General features: G+C 39.1%; 3 protein-coding genes across 3 annotated transcripts in view; 1 reads left to right on the top strand and 2 right to left on the bottom strand.

Moving 5' to 3' along the window:
- Positions 1-1,340, bottom strand: part of acap3a (ArfGAP with coiled-coil, ankyrin repeat and PH domains 3a) — a 74,033-nt gene extending 72,693 nt beyond the window's left edge. Inside the window, exon 1 of the mRNA XM_061058106.1 lies at positions 1,121-1,340. Coding sequence (XP_060914089.1) covers positions 1,121-1,167 — 47 coding nt within the window. The 5' untranslated portion in view covers positions 1,168-1,340. The remainder of the gene's footprint in view (positions 1-1,120) is intronic.
- The window catches only part of LOC132990062 (P2Y purinoceptor 1), a 161,448-nt gene that overhangs the window by 140,715 nt on the left and 2,826 nt on the right, over positions 1-17,907 (top strand). The gene's annotated exons all lie outside the window — the stretch shown is intronic.
- Positions 7,436-16,828, bottom strand: LOC132989582 (PHD and RING finger domain-containing protein 1-like). The gene is made up of 7 exons (XM_061057276.1): positions 16,655-16,828; positions 15,062-15,145; positions 14,846-14,973; positions 13,837-13,928; positions 13,197-13,399; positions 10,703-10,799; positions 7,436-7,533 (listed from the first exon to the last, which is right to left on the bottom strand). The coding sequence occupies exons 1-7, from the start codon at positions 16,820-16,822 to the stop codon at positions 7,436-7,438; spliced, it is 870 nt and encodes a 289-aa protein (XP_060913259.1). The 5' UTR covers positions 16,823-16,828.

Here is a 17,907-nt window from a genome sequence, read left to right as displayed (position 1 = left end):
AGTGACAGAAAGCGAGTTTGAAAGTTGCAACAAAGGATTACTGTCAGTAGCAATAAACCGGTGAGTTATTCTCCCAATTAAACAAATTTTTTGACCGTGCAATTGGAGAAAATTTGGAAAAATGTCAAAGCTTTCTTTTCTAAAAATAACTCCATTAACTTCTCACATTACTAAAAATACTAAGTGATCATTTTTTGTGTGTACTGCAAGTCAGAGGCGTTGCAGCTCTAGCATATTTCCTTTATTACTGAAAAAACATAAAAGCTGTTTCCTGCTTTTTTCTCCAGGGGAGTTCTAAAGTATCTGCATGGCAAATTACAGAAAATGTCATTCACAGTTAATGTCCTAGAGACTCATCTGATCTCTCATCAAACTAACATGCTGAATGCATGATTTGTAATGGGAGTTTCTGCAGGTTTACTTGAGTAAAGGAATCTCCCGACGTGTGTATTTTTAACTCCCCCTCACAGCCTGGGAGGCTCTGGACTCTTTTGGGAGCAGAGGACCATGGGCAGGTTCAGATGTGGGTGTAGAGAAATTCCTGCCTTATTTATGTAACCTTTGGAGCACCACGGTCAAGGGGGGTGGGGGGCTTTGGTGCAGGCTGTGTGGGGAAGCCTTCAGTTTCCTCTGATCCAACAATTACTGCCACTATTCAAACTGCAGAGCACACACACTGATGTTGACGGACGGTAATGATTAAAGTCAGGCGTTTTATTACAGTGATCCCCTCAGCCTCCGTTAACTATAAATTCACAAAGGGGGGGAAATGCATGCAAGGAAATGTCTGATAATCTGATGGCATATGATTTAGATCCAGCTCAGCCCATGTGACAGCTCATACGGCCGCATTGCTCATCACCACGCTGAGACTTCGAGTGTCTGTTAGGATGACTCAAAAATCTGACTGCCTCAAACACAACTGAGGTTTAAGCAAAAACGTGACAAACCATTCAGACCCAGAATGCATCGTACAAAGTGGACACATGGAGAAGTCGTGTATGCATTCAGTGCAAAGAAGTACTAAAAGGATATAACCCTGAACACAGCAGAAATTGTGCATGAGAAATGTGGCGCTCAACAGTTCACTGAGCAGGATAGAGTTTCATGCTCTTCTTACCTAAAGCGGGGGGAATCCTTAATACATTCTTCAAAATCCACCGTCATCTTGGGCTGGAGTCAAGTTATCAACGAGTTTAAAATACGGACTTCATGTCCCGGTTTGATTTTTTTTTTTTTTTTAAAAAGCGCAGATGTAACGTTTAAGTATCCGATTCAGCGTCTGTCTCTCCTGCTCCTCCTGTAGCGGATCATTCACTCCCTCAGTCCCGGTCTGAAGCTCCGGGAGCTGCTTCACTCAGTACAGGACCGTGTGCTGCGTTCAGGGTCTCCTGCTTAGCTCGGATTTTTCAGTAGCCCACTCTCGACGCTCGACTTGTTTTCTTTATAAGCTTCATTTAGTGGGAAATTAGGGAAAGAGTCACATGAAGTGATACATGATAAGTACGAAACGGGAAAACATATTCTGTCTCTATGCTACTTATTCCACAACATGTTATGGGAACATTGTAAACTATATTAATGTTTCTTTTTCCTTAGTCATGATGCTTTTGATGTCATGTGTGAACCACTTGGAATTGCCTAGTTGCTGAAATGTGACTTGACTTAACTTAACAGATTTTACTGCCCTATATTGGTTTCTCTGAAGATGAAATATTAGACATCACCACCTCTTTGGTTTGAACCATAGACTGTATAAACATGGACGTAGTCTCAATGACGTCACCCACTGGTTTCTGAAGTGGACTTTGAAGCCAGTCGATGGCAGTCGCCGTATTGGAAATGCTGTCTCAAACTTACTTTTGGTCAACCTAGTATCAACCCTTTGTGAATGTGGTGTGATGGTGACTTTCTGGTTCTCTTGGAGCCAGCCGCAAGCTGACACTTGACGAACTGCAATTTTTTAGCACTTCCGCATTGGCTTTATTTTTTAACACCTGAGGTTGCCGCTTAGTTAAGACACAACTCACCATATAGCTAAAATTGAAAATTAGCCAGCTGGCTTTCCCTGGTACACAAATTGATTAAAGGGGGTGTCAACTGGGATAAATAAATTGAATAAAGCAAAAACAATTTAAATTGAAATGAAAGGCACATTATAGATGTATTCAACATGATGCACTTTGCCATTTTAACTTCTAAGTTGGTAATGTGTGTAAGTCCGAAAATACTGTAAATAGATGTTACACTTTTATAACAATGACACTGCATAATGTATAATAGGAGGCACATTATTCCATCACCTTTCAACATTAATGTTTCTTTATTTAATGGCCACTAAAAGAAGTAGAACAAAAGAAAAAAGAACAACGCAATACAGGAATACTCTTTTTTAAAAGTCAGAGTACTCAAAGTCTTGGTTGTCAAAGTATTTGACTGCAGATGATGAAACAAATAAAAGTGATATAACAGGTCAAATAAATCTGTATTAAAGGCAGGTGTATAAAGCATCATAAAATTAATTACTACAGTGAAGTAAAAATATCTCAAGACTACACTTAAGTACACTTTTTCCAGAATTAGGGTCGTTTTGCAAACAACTTGTAACACTGTTGATATGCCTGACGACCCTTGAACGCAACACGAGCTCAGCCCTCTGCATGAGAATGAGTAAGACGCTGACGTCACGATTCAGCTCATTTGAATGAATACAACCTGATTTTTCCCAGCAGTAATCTCAGATGCTGTCTGTGGAAATGAATTGATCATTTGAATTAATTAGTTTTGTGGAAAAACTGAAAAAAATATAAAAGACCGAAAGAAGTTTAAATTTGGGACAGTCAAAAGTAAACTCAGGCTGATTCTCTTTAACTGCTTTTTTTATATTGCTATGGAGACAAAATAATAGAAAAAATAAAATGAATTATAAATATAATTCAGTGTTATTCAGTATAAATAATCAAAGTACTTTATACCCTGTGGTGTATTAACTCTAGCAATAAATAAGCAAACGCCAACGATGGATCAGTCCCTTCTCTCGATGTTACACTCAGATCTCTATATCTTTTTCACACCTCTGATAAAGTGCGATATCTATTTATCCATGTCCTATCAGCTTGTGTTACTGCTTTGCAAGCTGTGCAATCTATTTAATATGAACAACATGACTCAGTGGAACTAATTGCTTAATTCCAAAACACTTCAAAGAAACTCTTCTGCATTTAACACATCGTAGGGTTGCTGCCATATCTGTCTACTTTCCCATTCAGATGTTAAATCAAGTGCATCCATTTCCCCAGCCGGGCTATTATTAATTCACAGGAAATGGGAAAAGCTTGGCGAAGGAGCCCCTGCTTGGGATTTCACTGCAGGTTTTCATAGAGCGCCATTGTTCCCTGCGATCCCGGCTTTTAAAAGGCTGCGACTCAGGCCATGAATGGAGATGATCTCATCGTCTCTCAGAAGGAGTGAATAAATACCACAACCAGTCACTGACATAACTGAATATTAGAAGATCCATACAGACATTATGGGTGATAACAGCTGGTTGACCTGAAGCGCTTTGGTACAGACTGAAATATTTAATTATCTATTGGATGGTTTGGCATGAAAACTGGTAAAGACATGCTTTTATAGAAGTTTTTGACAGGAACCAACGGACTGCAAACAAGGTTAATGATTAAGTCTTACTTTTAGGAACATTTAATCCATGGAGATTTATTTGTAAGACTTCCTTTAAGCAGATAAAATGTTACCCTAGCATAAAGCTACATCAACAAGCAAAATGTACATGTATTCCTTGAGAATATCTGCTTGTTTCAGCTCCTTTGAAAGTCAAAACTCATTTCCACATTAACCTGTAAAGTATTGAAACACTCCTAAAAGCAGGTGCCCAACCAATACAGTATCTCTGTTTCTAATTCCCCGCTCTACCACTAACTAAAAACTAAAAAAAACAAATTCTCAGACTTTTGACTCCCCTCACAATCCATACTCTCTTAGCTTCATCCTCAGCTCTTTTACTAATCTGAGATCAAAGCACCTACAGCATCTCTCTCTGAAGCTGTCGAGTCAGCATGTTGCCGTTCTAAAAGCGCACACGGCTGGAGAAACTTAAGAGGAACTTGGTAGCATGCATATAATCTACACTGTCCTGAATTTTATAACAGTAGCAGCAGCAGCGCATGGTTATATGTAGACGTTTATGTTTCCCATTAGCATGAATTGTAATACACTGGTGATCCCGTTAAAGCTTAAGTAGGCAACTTTGGAATAAAACTGCAGAGTAAGCTCGTTTTTTAAAGTATCCAACTGAACAAAATTGCAGTCCCTTCCTTCAGAATTTTACTCCCAAAGAGCGTCAGGGAGACGAGTGCTGAGCATTGTTGTCATCACTATCCATCTCCAGCTGATGTTCTCTGCCATTAGTGTGCAACTATACACCGCTAGCTTGAGCTTGATGTCTGTCTTATCTTGTAGAAGACTCTGGTAATGCCTCGTGAGTGCACTGGCAGATTGCATGCAGGTAGGTGTGTAGGTAGGAAGACAGGCAAGAGGGACATCCCATCATTCAAGTGAACAGAGAGAAATTATTGGATTGGATTTGTAAAAAAAAAAAACCAAAGCCTCTGAAATAAAAAGTCTACCAGAGCTTGAACTTTCCTTTTTCCATTGTCTGTTCAAAATGTTTTACCTACTTATTCTTTCCTCAGCTTAGCTAATGTTAGCATGCTAATACTTGACACTAATTGTGTTTTCAGACACGTGCAAAACTGCAGAAAATGTACAGGTTTTTTTGGGATGGGCTGCATGAGTGAGTGCAAACGGCTACATTTTTCAAAAAATGACTTTACCCAGAAATGTTCATCCCAAAGTTTCTGAAGAAATCAGCGTGAACAGTGTGACTGCAGCAGGAAATTTTCAGGAAAATTAGTCATATTTTTAACAAAATCTTGGCGAGAGTGAAAGACAGTGAAAGAGAGATAGAATACTGTCTAAAATTGTGCAAATCAGGCAGGAAAATGCCTGCAACTTTTGGTAATTAAAAACCAGAAATAACCCAATTTCAGGTGCCTTGGATTTCTATTTTTGTTGCACAGACATCAAAACTGGAATCAATATTGTGTGCGTTTTATTATAATCATACCAAAGTTTAAAATGCTGGTATTTAAACAACCCCACTTCCATTATATGCCCTACAAAAAATTATAATGAATGCAAATGTCCTAAAATAAAATCTTAAAAGTGGTTTCTACATTTCTGCAATAAACAAAACATTTAAATCCGAAATTATGGAACGATCCCTTTTTCAAGATTTTGGAATACAAGTGATAAATGAGGAATAAGGGTAATATTTGAAGTCATATCATGAATGGATTTGGATGCTTGATTGCAGAATTTCTAACTGACATAGCTATCATATAATTACTAATGGTCTGTCCGTGACCCACCCCCCTGTAGTGTCAGTGTCCAGTGTGGCTTCTTAAGGAGCAGGAGTGAGGGGGGGGGGGGGTTTTCTGCCTTTGTGCAGAAAAAAATGAGCGGAAGGGAGCTGTCGACTCCCATTTTGCTGCCATCAGAAGTCCTCCTCATGGCAGACACAAGCGCTGCTGCAGTGTGGAATCACTGGGAGAGATGTGTGGGTCTCTGGGAGGGTGACCTACTTTTGCTCCCCCCCCCCCCATTTGGTCTGCTAAAGAGAGCTGCGAGTTGTGCTGCTCAGCTCACAGCTTGTAATGTTATCCCTTCTGACTGCAGGTGCAAGGCTTTACAAGACACTACCAATGAGGCATGTACAGATGCTGCATGAATGTTCTGTATTATGCATGTATATGTCCTCTCAGCACTGACTTACTTTAAATGTGTTCCCATGGCTATTTTAAATTCATTCTAATCTTACCACAGGACTACTGGGCTTACACTAGTAGTGGCAGTGTGTGTGTACTTAGGTGGACAGATTGACTGAGTAGAAAGAAAGAAGAAAGACATTCAAACTGAACATTTAAAGCCAACTCTTTAGGATGTTTATGATATATCTACCATTAGCCTATGATGACCATGCAAAGGGTTGGCAAGCAAAATGAGGAGTCACAAGATGATGAACAGGATCGGAAAGTTAAAAGGAAAACTTAGATTACTCAAGGCGCTACCTCGGGTGTTGAAAAATGAATCCAATGTGGACGTGCAAAAAACTGCAGTTCACCTAGTGTCCACTGGAGGCTGGCTGCAAAAGCCCTGGAAGTCACAAACACACAAAAGTGCCCGACAATATCACAACATGGTCTGAAGAGCAAATTTCTTTATGAGCACACTCTGAACAGAGGTGGATTTTCTTTATAATTCGCACATTTTGATTATATTAAGAGTTATTCATTAAAAGGGGCATGGCTGATTTGACTGACAGGTGGGTTTGTTGTAGTTGTTTGTCTCAGCTCCAGCTCTTTGAATGTTACTAGGTTGTCCAAAAGTTGGTTTGACCCTTCTGTAGTTTTTGCTGTTTTTTCTTGATCACTGTACTCTAAAAGCCTTCAAATAAAACAAGGTCTTTCATTCAACTTGTAAAATGTATACTTCCACAAATAGTGACAAGTAGTTATGGGTACTCATGTCTTCACCTTTTGATGCCAATCAAAAACATTGGAAACCACTCAACTAAAGGACTCTCCATGATGTGATTACAATACTTATTTGAATAAACAATGTCATCATGCTGTATACTGATTTACATGAAAACAGTCCTTGACACATGACCTATCTGAGGTTTGAAACCCCCAACTCCAGAAGCTGTTTGCAGTCATGCTAACATGAGTGCTGATTTATTTAGCAGCCCTGGCAATGCACATTAGTCTGTATAGCTAATGTGTCAGCTAAAGTGCCTCGCTGCCTCTGCAGCTCGAAATGTTGCTCCTGGGGTCGGTACTCTTTCAAGAATCAGATCCATCTGCTTCACTGCTGCTGCGAAAAAACTTCTGCATTAATGTAGTTTCAAGCTAAAGACGTTCTTCGGGGAATAAATAAATAGTTAAACTCTTAGGGAGGTATTTCACGTAAGGCGAGAAGAGGTGAGAACATTGACACCATTCTCACACTCTAAATATGAAGTGGAGCCATTAAACCAAATAAAATCACAGTTTGAATCCCAATCTGTGATGCAATGGTTGTACAGAGCGGAAACGTTTCCAAGGAAATCTCTGATCAACAAAGTTTGATGGCCAGCAAATATGACAAAGAATTTTCCTTACAGTGTAACCTTGTTTCCATGTCTGTATTTGTGAATGGAACGTTGTTAAGAGTAACTAATTAGCACCTTATCGTCACTTTGCAATTCTATCTTTAAGAACATAGTGCACCATAGTAAACAGACCCTCTGTGGAGCAGTGAGTCATTAAACATTATGACCTTGGCTCTGTTGTGTGTTAATCGTATAAGTGTAAGCCTAATTGCTGAAGGAGTCACAGGCTTTAAGGCCCAAAGCCCCCTCGGTGTTGGCCCAGCTCCATATCCACTGTTGCATGTTGTTCCTGTCAGTGATTCCTGTGAGGAGACAGTGACAGGTTCTCATAAAGAGGGTGAGTTCTGGGTCAAAGCTGGAACAAAAACAAACGAAAGTACTTTTCGGGAAGCCTGTTCCACTGTGTCAGCTTGACTAGTATCAAATATTTAGATGCCCAAAAGCAATCCTCTCCGCCAGGTGTCAGGATGTTAGAGTTCAATGGATGTTTAAACAAAGGGTCATGTACGGTCACAGCGTTGACTGCAGGAAGTCAAAATGAAGCAATCATTCCAGCAGAAAAGCAGCAAATCTCTACAGGATAATATTTTATCTGGAAACAGCTGTAGCAATAAAAGAACAATGTAGTCAGTTGAACCAGATTTAGGCTTTTTAGTCATAAAAAGTCCTTCAAGAAATAGTTGGCAACATATACTTTGGTTCTGTTTGATGTCTTGAGTTAAATAAGTTCAATACCAGCAAATGTCTGTTTTTGTTATGATGCTAAAGCAAGGAGACACTTGTTGAGCTAGGAATGAGGACTGGATGTAGGGGGAAACAGCTAGCATGGCTAATTTTAAAGAAAACAAATTATCCATACGCCGACCCAAACCATACATTATTTTATTAGCGCAATTCAAGCTGTTTCCCCAAGATATTACAAGCAAAAAATAAGTCCTGGATTACATCTCATTTAAGGAAATTCAAGGATATATCATGATATATGCCTCTGGGAATAGACATTTCTCCGTAATTCGGGTGTAGCCAGCGGTTAGAATTAAACAACTTCCCAGCAAGACTTCCTTTTCTGTGCAGCGTTTATGTCTGCAACATAAACGCTGTCATTTCTTGGTCCATAGCATCCTGGAGTAGAACCTGTTTATCTGTTGAGTCCCAATTCAACAGTAGAATAAGTTCAACAGCTTCACTCCAACTCACTTCAGCATTTTGGGCCCTGAAAAAGAAACCCATTTTGTTTTGTTTTACAAGCTGTAGCTGGATAAAAAAAAGGCCAAGAATTTAAAGATAAAAAGTACAGGCCTGAGAAAAGATCCCTGAGGAACCCCAAAAGCAAAACAGCCTGAGATGTTTCACTTTTCACAGGTGTTTTCAACCACAAAAGTGAAAGTCAACAAACATGTCAAAGGAAATGTCATATCATAAGACTTGTTGGGACTTATGGGACCCCAAAGTACTATAAATCCCCCATGTACAAAAACATAATTCAAACGTAATTATTGATTGTTTTTGTTGAGATATTAGCCAAGGCTTAAGATAGAAAAATTAAAAAAAACATACCTTAAAATTTGAAACTATAAAATGAGTATTGAGGCATTGTTAACTGCCATAAGTAAATTACACAATTCAAATTCTTTAATTAAATAAATTAAATCTGCTCTTTGAAAACTGTGCCAACAATGAAGAGTGTAGACAGTAGGGAATATTAACAATGCAAGTAACTCTTCTCCAGTGATCCTCAGACAATAGGGTAAAAAAACAAACAAGAGACTATGAGTGCTTTCTTGTGTAAACTCATTTTCACACTCATTACAGTGTCTCTACTCGTACATTTTGTTCATTTCAACAGTTCCGCTCGGCAAACATGTCTGGCCAATGAAGGTGAACATTTGTTTTTCTGAGCACGTCGTGTTTTTTGGGGGAAAGTAGGCCAAGATGAGCTGCAGGCTTGGTAAGTGCCCGCCCACTGAATCACAATACACACAATAGGTTTAATATCAGCTCTAATACCATAACTGTACTGTCACTGATCAAAGTAGTATGATGACTGTTGAGTGACTAATGATTCGTTTGCCTTCACAACTTGTATCTCTCACAAACGAGTCATAATTCTGAGACGTCTTGTACTACACTTGTGATGCTTTTTGGACTTCAAAGGATGCATTTAATATCAGAGGACCAGAAACAACAGATCTGAGAGTGTCTGAATGAGGCAGCATCCTCCCGGGTACGGCCGGACGAGATCCTGAGAAATGAATGAGGCTGGTGTTGCTAGGCGATGGGGCTCAGTGCTGCTGAAAGAGGCGGGATGAAGAAAATCCTTCAGACGAGCTAACTCCCCATTGAAGTCTGAGTCTTTGATGCTCAGACACCCCAGTCGACTCACATACTTCTGTTGGCCGCAGTCCACCAGCCGTCTATGTAGCTGCACCAAAGTAGCTATGAACACTGATCTTACAAAATTCTTAAGTTTAAAACAAAATAAACATAATCTTTTGTGCCAGATTCAAATAAGCTTTATTGGCATGACTTACCAGAAACTTTTACAGCGTTCTAAATGATATTACAAACATTGACAGAGGGGGAATTATTCGATAAAAACATTTTCTGTTCACATTCCCAGCCAAGATAGCAGCTTTACAGATGACAGTAATGGCGTGTTGGTCCACTCGTTTGGTCTGTACTGAAAAATCTCATTAAGGATTTGATGTGTGGATTCATTAAGCTTTGTACAGACATTCATAGTCCCAAGAGGACAAATCCTGCTGAATGTGGTGAACTTCTGACTTGTTTTATAGCAGTGCCTATAAACAGAGCATACTGGTTTATGTTTACAGCCAAAGTAGTGTGGTCATCTGGCATTTCAATGTGCTTCGTTTGTATACAGCAAAGAGGCGGACAGCATTGGCAGTACTGCACCCTGGAAGCCATCAGTATATACACTTTAAATCATGCCCAAATAAAAACACTTTAAAATACCAAACATGTTTTTATCTAAAATTATAATTTTCATTTTGGACAATTTTATGATTTGAGTCTTCAGAAGGTACAAATGAGCAGTGAGCTGAGTTATCTCGTACAAAAAGGATGGGGAAGTCAAACAGTATAAAGAGACGGACTTCCATTCTTAGTTTTAGCCTCTTTGCTGAATGTAAACTGTAAAATAAATAAGACAGCAACAGCACACAGGTTCTGTTGAGTTTCATGCCACAGGATGAAACCCAATACCTGACCGCTAACACTATGCTGCCACCATGTGGTCATTTCCATCAGGTGCACCTGAATCTACCAGGCAGCAATGAATAGAAACATCCGTTCACTTTCCACTCTTCTTGGTGTCAGAAGCTCAAGTTGTACGTTTCCTTCGTTTTCTTGTTTTTAATTCTGTGGGACAACAAAAGACAGTTACGTTAAATTTAAAACTATGTACAGATTTGAAGCTATGGGGACGTGAAAAAACAAAGGATAACTTACTGACTGAGGCATTGTTGGTGTGACTGTGAGGAATGGGAAATACCTCGTCTGTTTGGTCTGCAGACTTCAGAGCCCGTAAGAGATATTTAGGCACATGCTGAAAATCAAAAGCAAAATGAAGTCCATGATGTGGCTGGTTGTGTCTCTGTTTTCAACCATTTCACATAAATGAGGCTTTTATGATCTTTTACCTGCTCTTTTGTAACATAACATTGCAATGAGTAAGGTCTTTTACCTGCCGTTTAGTAAAGTGTCTTGAGATAACACTCAAAAATCATCAACTGTAGGACCAATCCTTTTATAGGAGCCGCATATGAAAGTCTCTATTTTTCTATGTTGCACTTTTCTTCTGTTGTGGCAAGAGTGTTCACCGGTGCTTAGAAGGAGATGTGGTGTTATGGAGTGCACTCACCTGTTTTTCTGTTTGGTTTTCATGCGGAGAGTGGTGAAGCCTTTCAAGTGAAATTGTTCTTTTGACTGCAGTAAAAACTCACCCACTTGAACTTTTGACTGAAAATCGGTGTAATTCAATGCGTTATCGAGGAAGAATAAATGGTCAAATTCAAAACTTCAGGTGTAACCATCTGAATTTCCTCTAAATGCTTCAGTGGTTTTCATCCTGGGTTACGCTGCCCATTCATTATTGGACAGCCTCCACGGATCGTAAGCTCAGAAAAACATTAACTGCCTGTAAGCACCCTATCTTATCCCTATTCTCAAATGCTGCACTATTCATCTTTAAAGGTACGGCGGTGCGTACATAATAATTTGTATTGTTGTTAATTGTGTTTTAAATATGTTTATGTTTTCTTTCTATAAAACACTTCACTCAAAGCATCAGGAAAGGAGATTCAACCACACGTTTTATTCTGCAGTCTCATCTTAGTTAAGACAGATCATTTTGACATTAAAAGGATTTTAGAAATGCACAGATCCATCATGCCCGGAAGAGATATCTAAACTCCTGATTCAAAATCCTGATCGTATTTCAGTTCTCTCATTTCCTAAATATAAATCTATCCATTTCACGGCGATAAATCCATTGGTTTGACTTTTATGTAATCATCACAGACACAAATGAACAAACCACTTAATAAGAAAGTCATTATGAACTATCTCTATAACAGCACTTAGAGGCGGCTGTCATCTGAACGCCTCTCCAGAGAGTGCCTGACTAACGGAGGAGCATAATTCAAGTGTTTATTCAATAGAGTATAAACAAAATACAAGTACACACAGATGTCCTTGAGTAAATAACTAAGCGCTGTCTCCACTGGAGGCATTCACTGATGCCTTTACACATGAAGAAAAGTATGAATCACTATGAGCCACCCAAAGCTGATACTCCACCAGCTGAAAAAAAAAAGCACTCAAGAGCTCAGAAAAAGATGATGTGAGCCTCTAAAAGCAGGAAACCAAGGCTACCTGGCTTCAAGGGCAGAAGGTAAATCTGACTGTTTCTTTAACCGTTTGCTTATCTGTGAATTGTGTGCATCATATGTTGCTTTGTTGTTTCTTTGCTGCTGTTAACAAAGAAAATGCCCCACTTGTGGGACTGACAAAGGTTTATCTTATCTAGAAATCACAATAAGCCAATGTCTGCACAAGCAGAAGCAGCAAGAAACCACTCAGATGAAGCTAAAGTGGGCCAAGTTACTGTTATTGTTTCATGCTGTAACCACAAACACCAGCAGCAGCACCCGTATGTCTGCTAAGAGTATCTCAGTGTGGTAAAATGCTACAGTGATGACTGTACAGGGATTTCTTGAAGACTCATCCTGTGCCTTGTTTACCTTAAAAAGTTAACGGCATACTAAATGACCAACAGGCGCGGGGAAAGAAAATGGCAGAAATCTAATCTTTATTCTTCACCTGTTTGTGTTTTATACAAGTTTTCGATACAATATATATGGCCATCATACTTCAAATACTAACCATTTTTCAAATGAGTGACATTTTTGTTGTGTTGCAATGTTTGTCTTATATCACAAATTGCATTTGTTGTGTTTTATGAATTGAATGTTAACTGGTGACATTTCAGGATGCCTTACGAGTCACTAATCCTTTGATGTCAAATATCCTCTGTGATTTTATTAGCTAGACTTTTGAGGGATAAAGGGACAATTGATTAAAAGAATAACCCGTATTTCTGAAAAGATGAGAAACTCTAGAATAACTTTTGAACATTTGTAAGTGTGAATGACTTTGTGCATCTGTTACATATTGTTAGCACAGAGGGAAACTAACTGTGAGGGAATGTAATGATAACATATGACAGTAAAAAAGTAGAGTCAGTGTTTTGCTGGTAATTTAAAATGAGGGACTAATAAAGCTGCATATTATTCTCCTGACAATAGTGTTGAAACGTTGTGAGGATTTGACTGTATTTGTAAAGCTTTAACTGTTATAATGTAGCATATGTACGAATTGTGTTAAGCCAAAGCCGTTTGATAATTAAACAGCAGTGAATCTCAAAGTATAATGTTGAACTGACCGAGCAGGTTTGGGGTCGTGGGTCAGGAGGATCGACACGGGCTCTCCTGTGGACCCTCTCGCTGCGTCGTCGTTCAATGGAGCCTCCGGGACGATTCATGGTGGAGGGCCGAAGACGACTGCTGGTGGATGGAGTTTGATCTGCTTCAGCCAGGAGGTCTGTCAGTTCTGCATCACTGATCTCCTCCCCCGACATGGAGCCGTCTGTTTAATCGACAGTTTTACAACTATATGATATACTATTCTTCTGTTACAGGGCTTTATTGATACAGACAAACACAAACATGGTGTAACATATGATTCTGGTGTAGAGCTGTACACATATCAGACTTATTGACTTGTTGCTATTCAAACAACTTCACACCTGTGTCCCTTCACCTTGTCATTTTCTTTCTTATGGCAGTTTTGTTGGCTTCTTTGTTGGATTTTTACTTTCTCTATTTATCTGTAATTATTTCTGTCATATTGCTTCAACAGCCCATTTTTCTCACTGGGAATCGATAAGTGGACTCAGTATGCACATCCATCTGTTTGGTACTTCAGAAAATATTTCTTTTAATACTGCGTGTGCGCAAAATTATAACTCAGGTAAGTAAAAAAAAAACAGGGCAATTTGGTGACCTTTACTTGGTACTTTTTACCTGTTTGCTGAGGGCAAACTGCACACTCGGGACAAATCCAGTCACCTTCAGGGCCCGTAGTTAGTGGTGGTGTCATGCAGTCCATATGATACCTGGAATAACAAGAATAACTCAAGCTCTGCATTTAAGTACCTTTAACCTGTATATGAAACATCTCCATTTAGAGATTGGGTTTCAGGTACACAAAACATCACTCAAAAAATAGTCTGTCGGTCATGCACGCCAATGTACTAACAAATAAGGGGTAGGGTTGGTAATTCTATGCAGCATTCACTTTTTGTTATATTCATTAAAACAGTCTTTACACCCCGAAAGAAACCAAGAAATCATGTGCTCTGGAAAAGGATCAAAAGGGAGCTGTCATCTCTAGCTGCTGTAATAATGTAAAAACTCCAACCTATCACTGCTGTGATGTTCAGGTGGAAAGTACCAACCAAATTCCTCCCTGTGTGTAATTGGCCCCTGGCCTTTCACCAGCCTGTACTAAAAGTGCTTCACCACTTCCGGAGGTGTTTCACATTTACTGGAAGATGGCAGAGAACCCTTACCTCAAATGTCCACTGCCCCAGTTACTTGTTACCGCCCTGCTAAAGGGCTGGGCAAGTAAAGACAGAAGAGAGGCTGCGGCAAGAACGAGTTTACATAAAGCAAGAGAACAGACGAGTAAATATCTAAAACCTTTTTAGCGGTGGCGACAATTAAGAGAGATGAAGTTACACCATGGTTGCTGTCTTTCTGTTGCCATGTTTGTTTTTTTATAATCAGCATGATAATGTTAGGACTTTTCCTACTGCAGAATGAACAACAGGTAAAGGAGTTGAATAACGTTCAAAGCGATGTGTTGAGGTCCTTTATGAGCCCTGAGGAGATGTTGCTTTACATTCTTGCTGGCTTTTCAGAATTACCAACCCTACCTATAAAGCATCTGATGCCTGAATCACGACAAAATCTGCCGCAACAAAACCACCAAATGGAACTGTGTCATTAAAGGTGCTTATGTGGAAAATACCCTGAATCACAGTGCGTGCACACCAACAGCCGGTGCCTGCGGTCGCTTCGTCCACATCTCTCGCAAATTACAGCATTGCTCCCCTCCTCTTCTTCATCGTCAACATTTTCCCGTGTCCTCACTTTGATCTGAAGCAGAACAACCCATAACACTGTCAACATATATTTATACAAAACATGCAATAGTGTTGCTTTGGTACAATGCAATATATTTTACCTTCTTTAGAATGTCCCCTCCAGGACACCGTCTCTGGTGGATGAAAGCAAAAGTGATCCGATCCACAGGGCAAGTGTTGGCAGTCTAAGATTGAGAACACAAGCAAACATGTTTCTAAGATATCACTGCATAGTTTTTATTCTTATTCAGTGAATATTAATGATTAATCCATTGATTATTGTGTCTTTAAACTATTTTCTAGAGTCAAAGGTGATGTATGTAAATAACTTATGTCTGAGCAAAAAATAAACATTTCTGCTTGATTAACACAAATGATGATCAGTCTACATAATTGCAAACCTACAGAGTCCCTGAAGTCCCAACAAGTCAGAAACTTTTGGGGACTTCAGGACTATACGTACCCCGATATAAATTGACAAATAATTAAAATATTGAGCATTCATCTGAAAATGATTTATAATATCCTCAACTGTAGTCGCTTCTCATTTCATCTACAACAGTCTTCAGAAAAGTGACCCATTAGGTAGAATAATAACACTAACGTCAAGATATTATCCTGTGTGATTCAAATATCGGAAACTGCCTCACTGGATGTAGTCAGAGGCGATTCTAGAGTCTGGTGGGGCCCTAGGCATACAGTATTGGGGGGCCCTCCAACCAGCGTTCATCACCATTTTGTCTGCCAGTGTCCTGATGCTAACTCCTACATTTTCCTGTTTCTCTTTCCCTCCTATACACGGATTATTCCTCTTCATTTTCCTTTGTTTACTTTTATTGACACACTTTGGTTATCACAGCAATAACGCATGCAACGGTTAGTAGGGCAACGAGAGTGAGTGCTGTCAGGTGGGGCCCCCTCAGGGAGGTTTTGCTACTGTCATTGCAAAATATGCACCTTTTGAGCCACTGCTTTGGTTTAAGTTTGGTTTATCTCGTATTTATGCTCTTATCTTAACTCCTCTTATGTTTTAACTTTGTCATTTCTTATCTTACTTACTTTGTCTATTTATGTTCTATATTTATATTTACTTTTTATTTTAATTAATATTATAGTTTTTTTTTTTTATCCTTTAACCACTTGTTTCTATTTCTTTTCCTGCTCTTACCTTCTTATTGCTGTTCTCTTTTTATTTGCTTTCAGCTCTTTTAGTTTCTTACATATTTTTAAATCTTTGGTCCTCTTGGTCTCAGCTCGTGTTGTTGGGTTCTTGTGATGGTTCTTATGATGGTTCTTGTGATGGTCGGGTTATAGATGTCTGTTGGGTATCGTGCACTTTGGGTTCTTTTCTGTTGAATTGTATTTAATTATTTTTAGTATTTTGCATTTGTTATGTTCTTGCTGTTGTTTATGTTCTTCTGTGTTTGGTTTAGTTTGTTCTTGTTTTTGCTGTTTGTCAAAGCACTTTGTAAACCTGTGTTTTTAAAAGGTGCTATATAAATAAAGTTATTGTTATTATTATTATTATTATTATGAAGTTTGTGAGCACTCAGGGGCCCATTGCTGGTCTGGGGCCCCCAGCAGTTCCCTGCCATGCTTGAAAAACAGCTCCATTGGATGTATTCCTGCAGGTTTTGGGAGAAATACTATACTGTTAACTCAGGTAAGAAAAGACAGGTAAGATGTGTGTTTACCTGGGACCATTGTAGAATACATTCAAGGCAGAAAACATGCTGACAGCTCTGTAGAGAACCCACTGCTTGCTTTTCAAACGGGTTCAGGCAAATGTAGCATTTATCTGACTCAAACATCAAATCCTCGGCCTCTCCACCTGCTGCGTTAAACACAGAGGACTCATCCATGACCTTTGTGTCGCTCTTATCTTCCCAACAAAATGTTTTATAAGCTGTCGAACACGTTTACACAAAGTTAAAACAGGACGAATCAGCAGTCTTAAAAGTTGGTGCGAAACTTCATTTTCTCACTGCTGTTGCTAGGAGACGGAGACCCCAACTTGTCCATTAACCGCCATTCATTCAAATGGAATGATTTCACCCAGAAAGGGGCAGGGCCGGCATCGTTTGGGCAAAGTACCCGGATTGGTTGCTCTCATGAATTCAGCATTAGCTGTAAAGTAACGTCGCGTGACACTACGTAGATGACGGTGAACTATACGTCATGATAGTCTTACAGGTAAACCGTTTCTTCGCTTATACCTGTCTAGTTAAGTTATGAATATAGTAAATATAACTCGCAAGTAGCTGAACATTTCAACCCACGTTCGCTATCGACTTGCTTTACTTTCAATTTCCGCGCGTCGATGACAACTTCCTTCCAATCCCTTCAGAATAAAAGCGACATGTCAACACAGTTCTAAGTTAGAACTGTTCAGTTCCTGCTCATCATAATAAGTAAAAAAAAATAGTAGTGTAGCTTCTAACACTACTATTTTGTTTACTTATTATGATGAGCAGGAACTGAACCATACAAACATTTTGCATGTGACTCAATTTCATTATTCAAACTTGTTTAAAGGGCTTCTATTGTGATATTGTAACTGTGTTAAAGTCCCTGTAAATCAATATATATATATATATATGTTTTTTTATTTTTTTATACAAAAGAAGAATGTATTATTAACCACCAGGCCAAATTTCAGCAGCAAAAAAAAAGCTTCAAAATCATGAAAAATGTAGCTGTTGTCTCTCCTCTGGGATGCTGTGGGCGTAAAATCAGAAATCAGTCCAACATAACTCTCAGTCTTTTCACATGTTTAAAGCTATCCTCTTGCAACATATTTAGAGTGCTTGGAGACATATTGCTGATTTTACTTTACAGGGACTTTAACAATCTGGCGGTCTAAGCTATAGAGACCTCGTATTGATGATGATTCATGAGCTATTTATTTTTTCCAGCTTCTTTGAGGAAATGGTGCACACTTGAAACC

Source organism: Labrus mixtus, chromosome 15 (genome assembly GCF_963584025.1).
Source record: "Labrus mixtus chromosome 15, fLabMix1.1, whole genome shotgun sequence".
In the NCBI taxonomy this organism is placed as follows: Eukaryota; Metazoa; Chordata; class Actinopteri; order Labriformes; family Labridae; genus Labrus; species Labrus mixtus.
Note: the sequence above shows the minus strand (reverse complement) of the source record. Positions and strands in the feature narration are given on the sequence as shown.

What these genes read in the sequence shown, in the direction of transcription:
- LOC132989582 (XM_061057276.1), bottom strand. Translation starts at nt 16,822, where the DNA reads ATGGATGAGTCCTCTGTGTTTAACGCAGCAGGTGGAGAGGCCGAGGAT. An exon ending in GTATTCTACAATGGTCCCAG is followed by an intron (nt 15,146 to 16,654) that starts GTAAACACACAT and finishes TCTCAATCTTAG; the next exon opens with ACTGCCAACACTTGCCCTGT. An exon ending in TGCACGCACTGTGATTCAGG is followed by an intron (nt 13,929 to 14,845) that starts GTATTTTCCACA and finishes TTGTTATTCCAG; the next exon opens with GTATCATATGGACTGCATGA.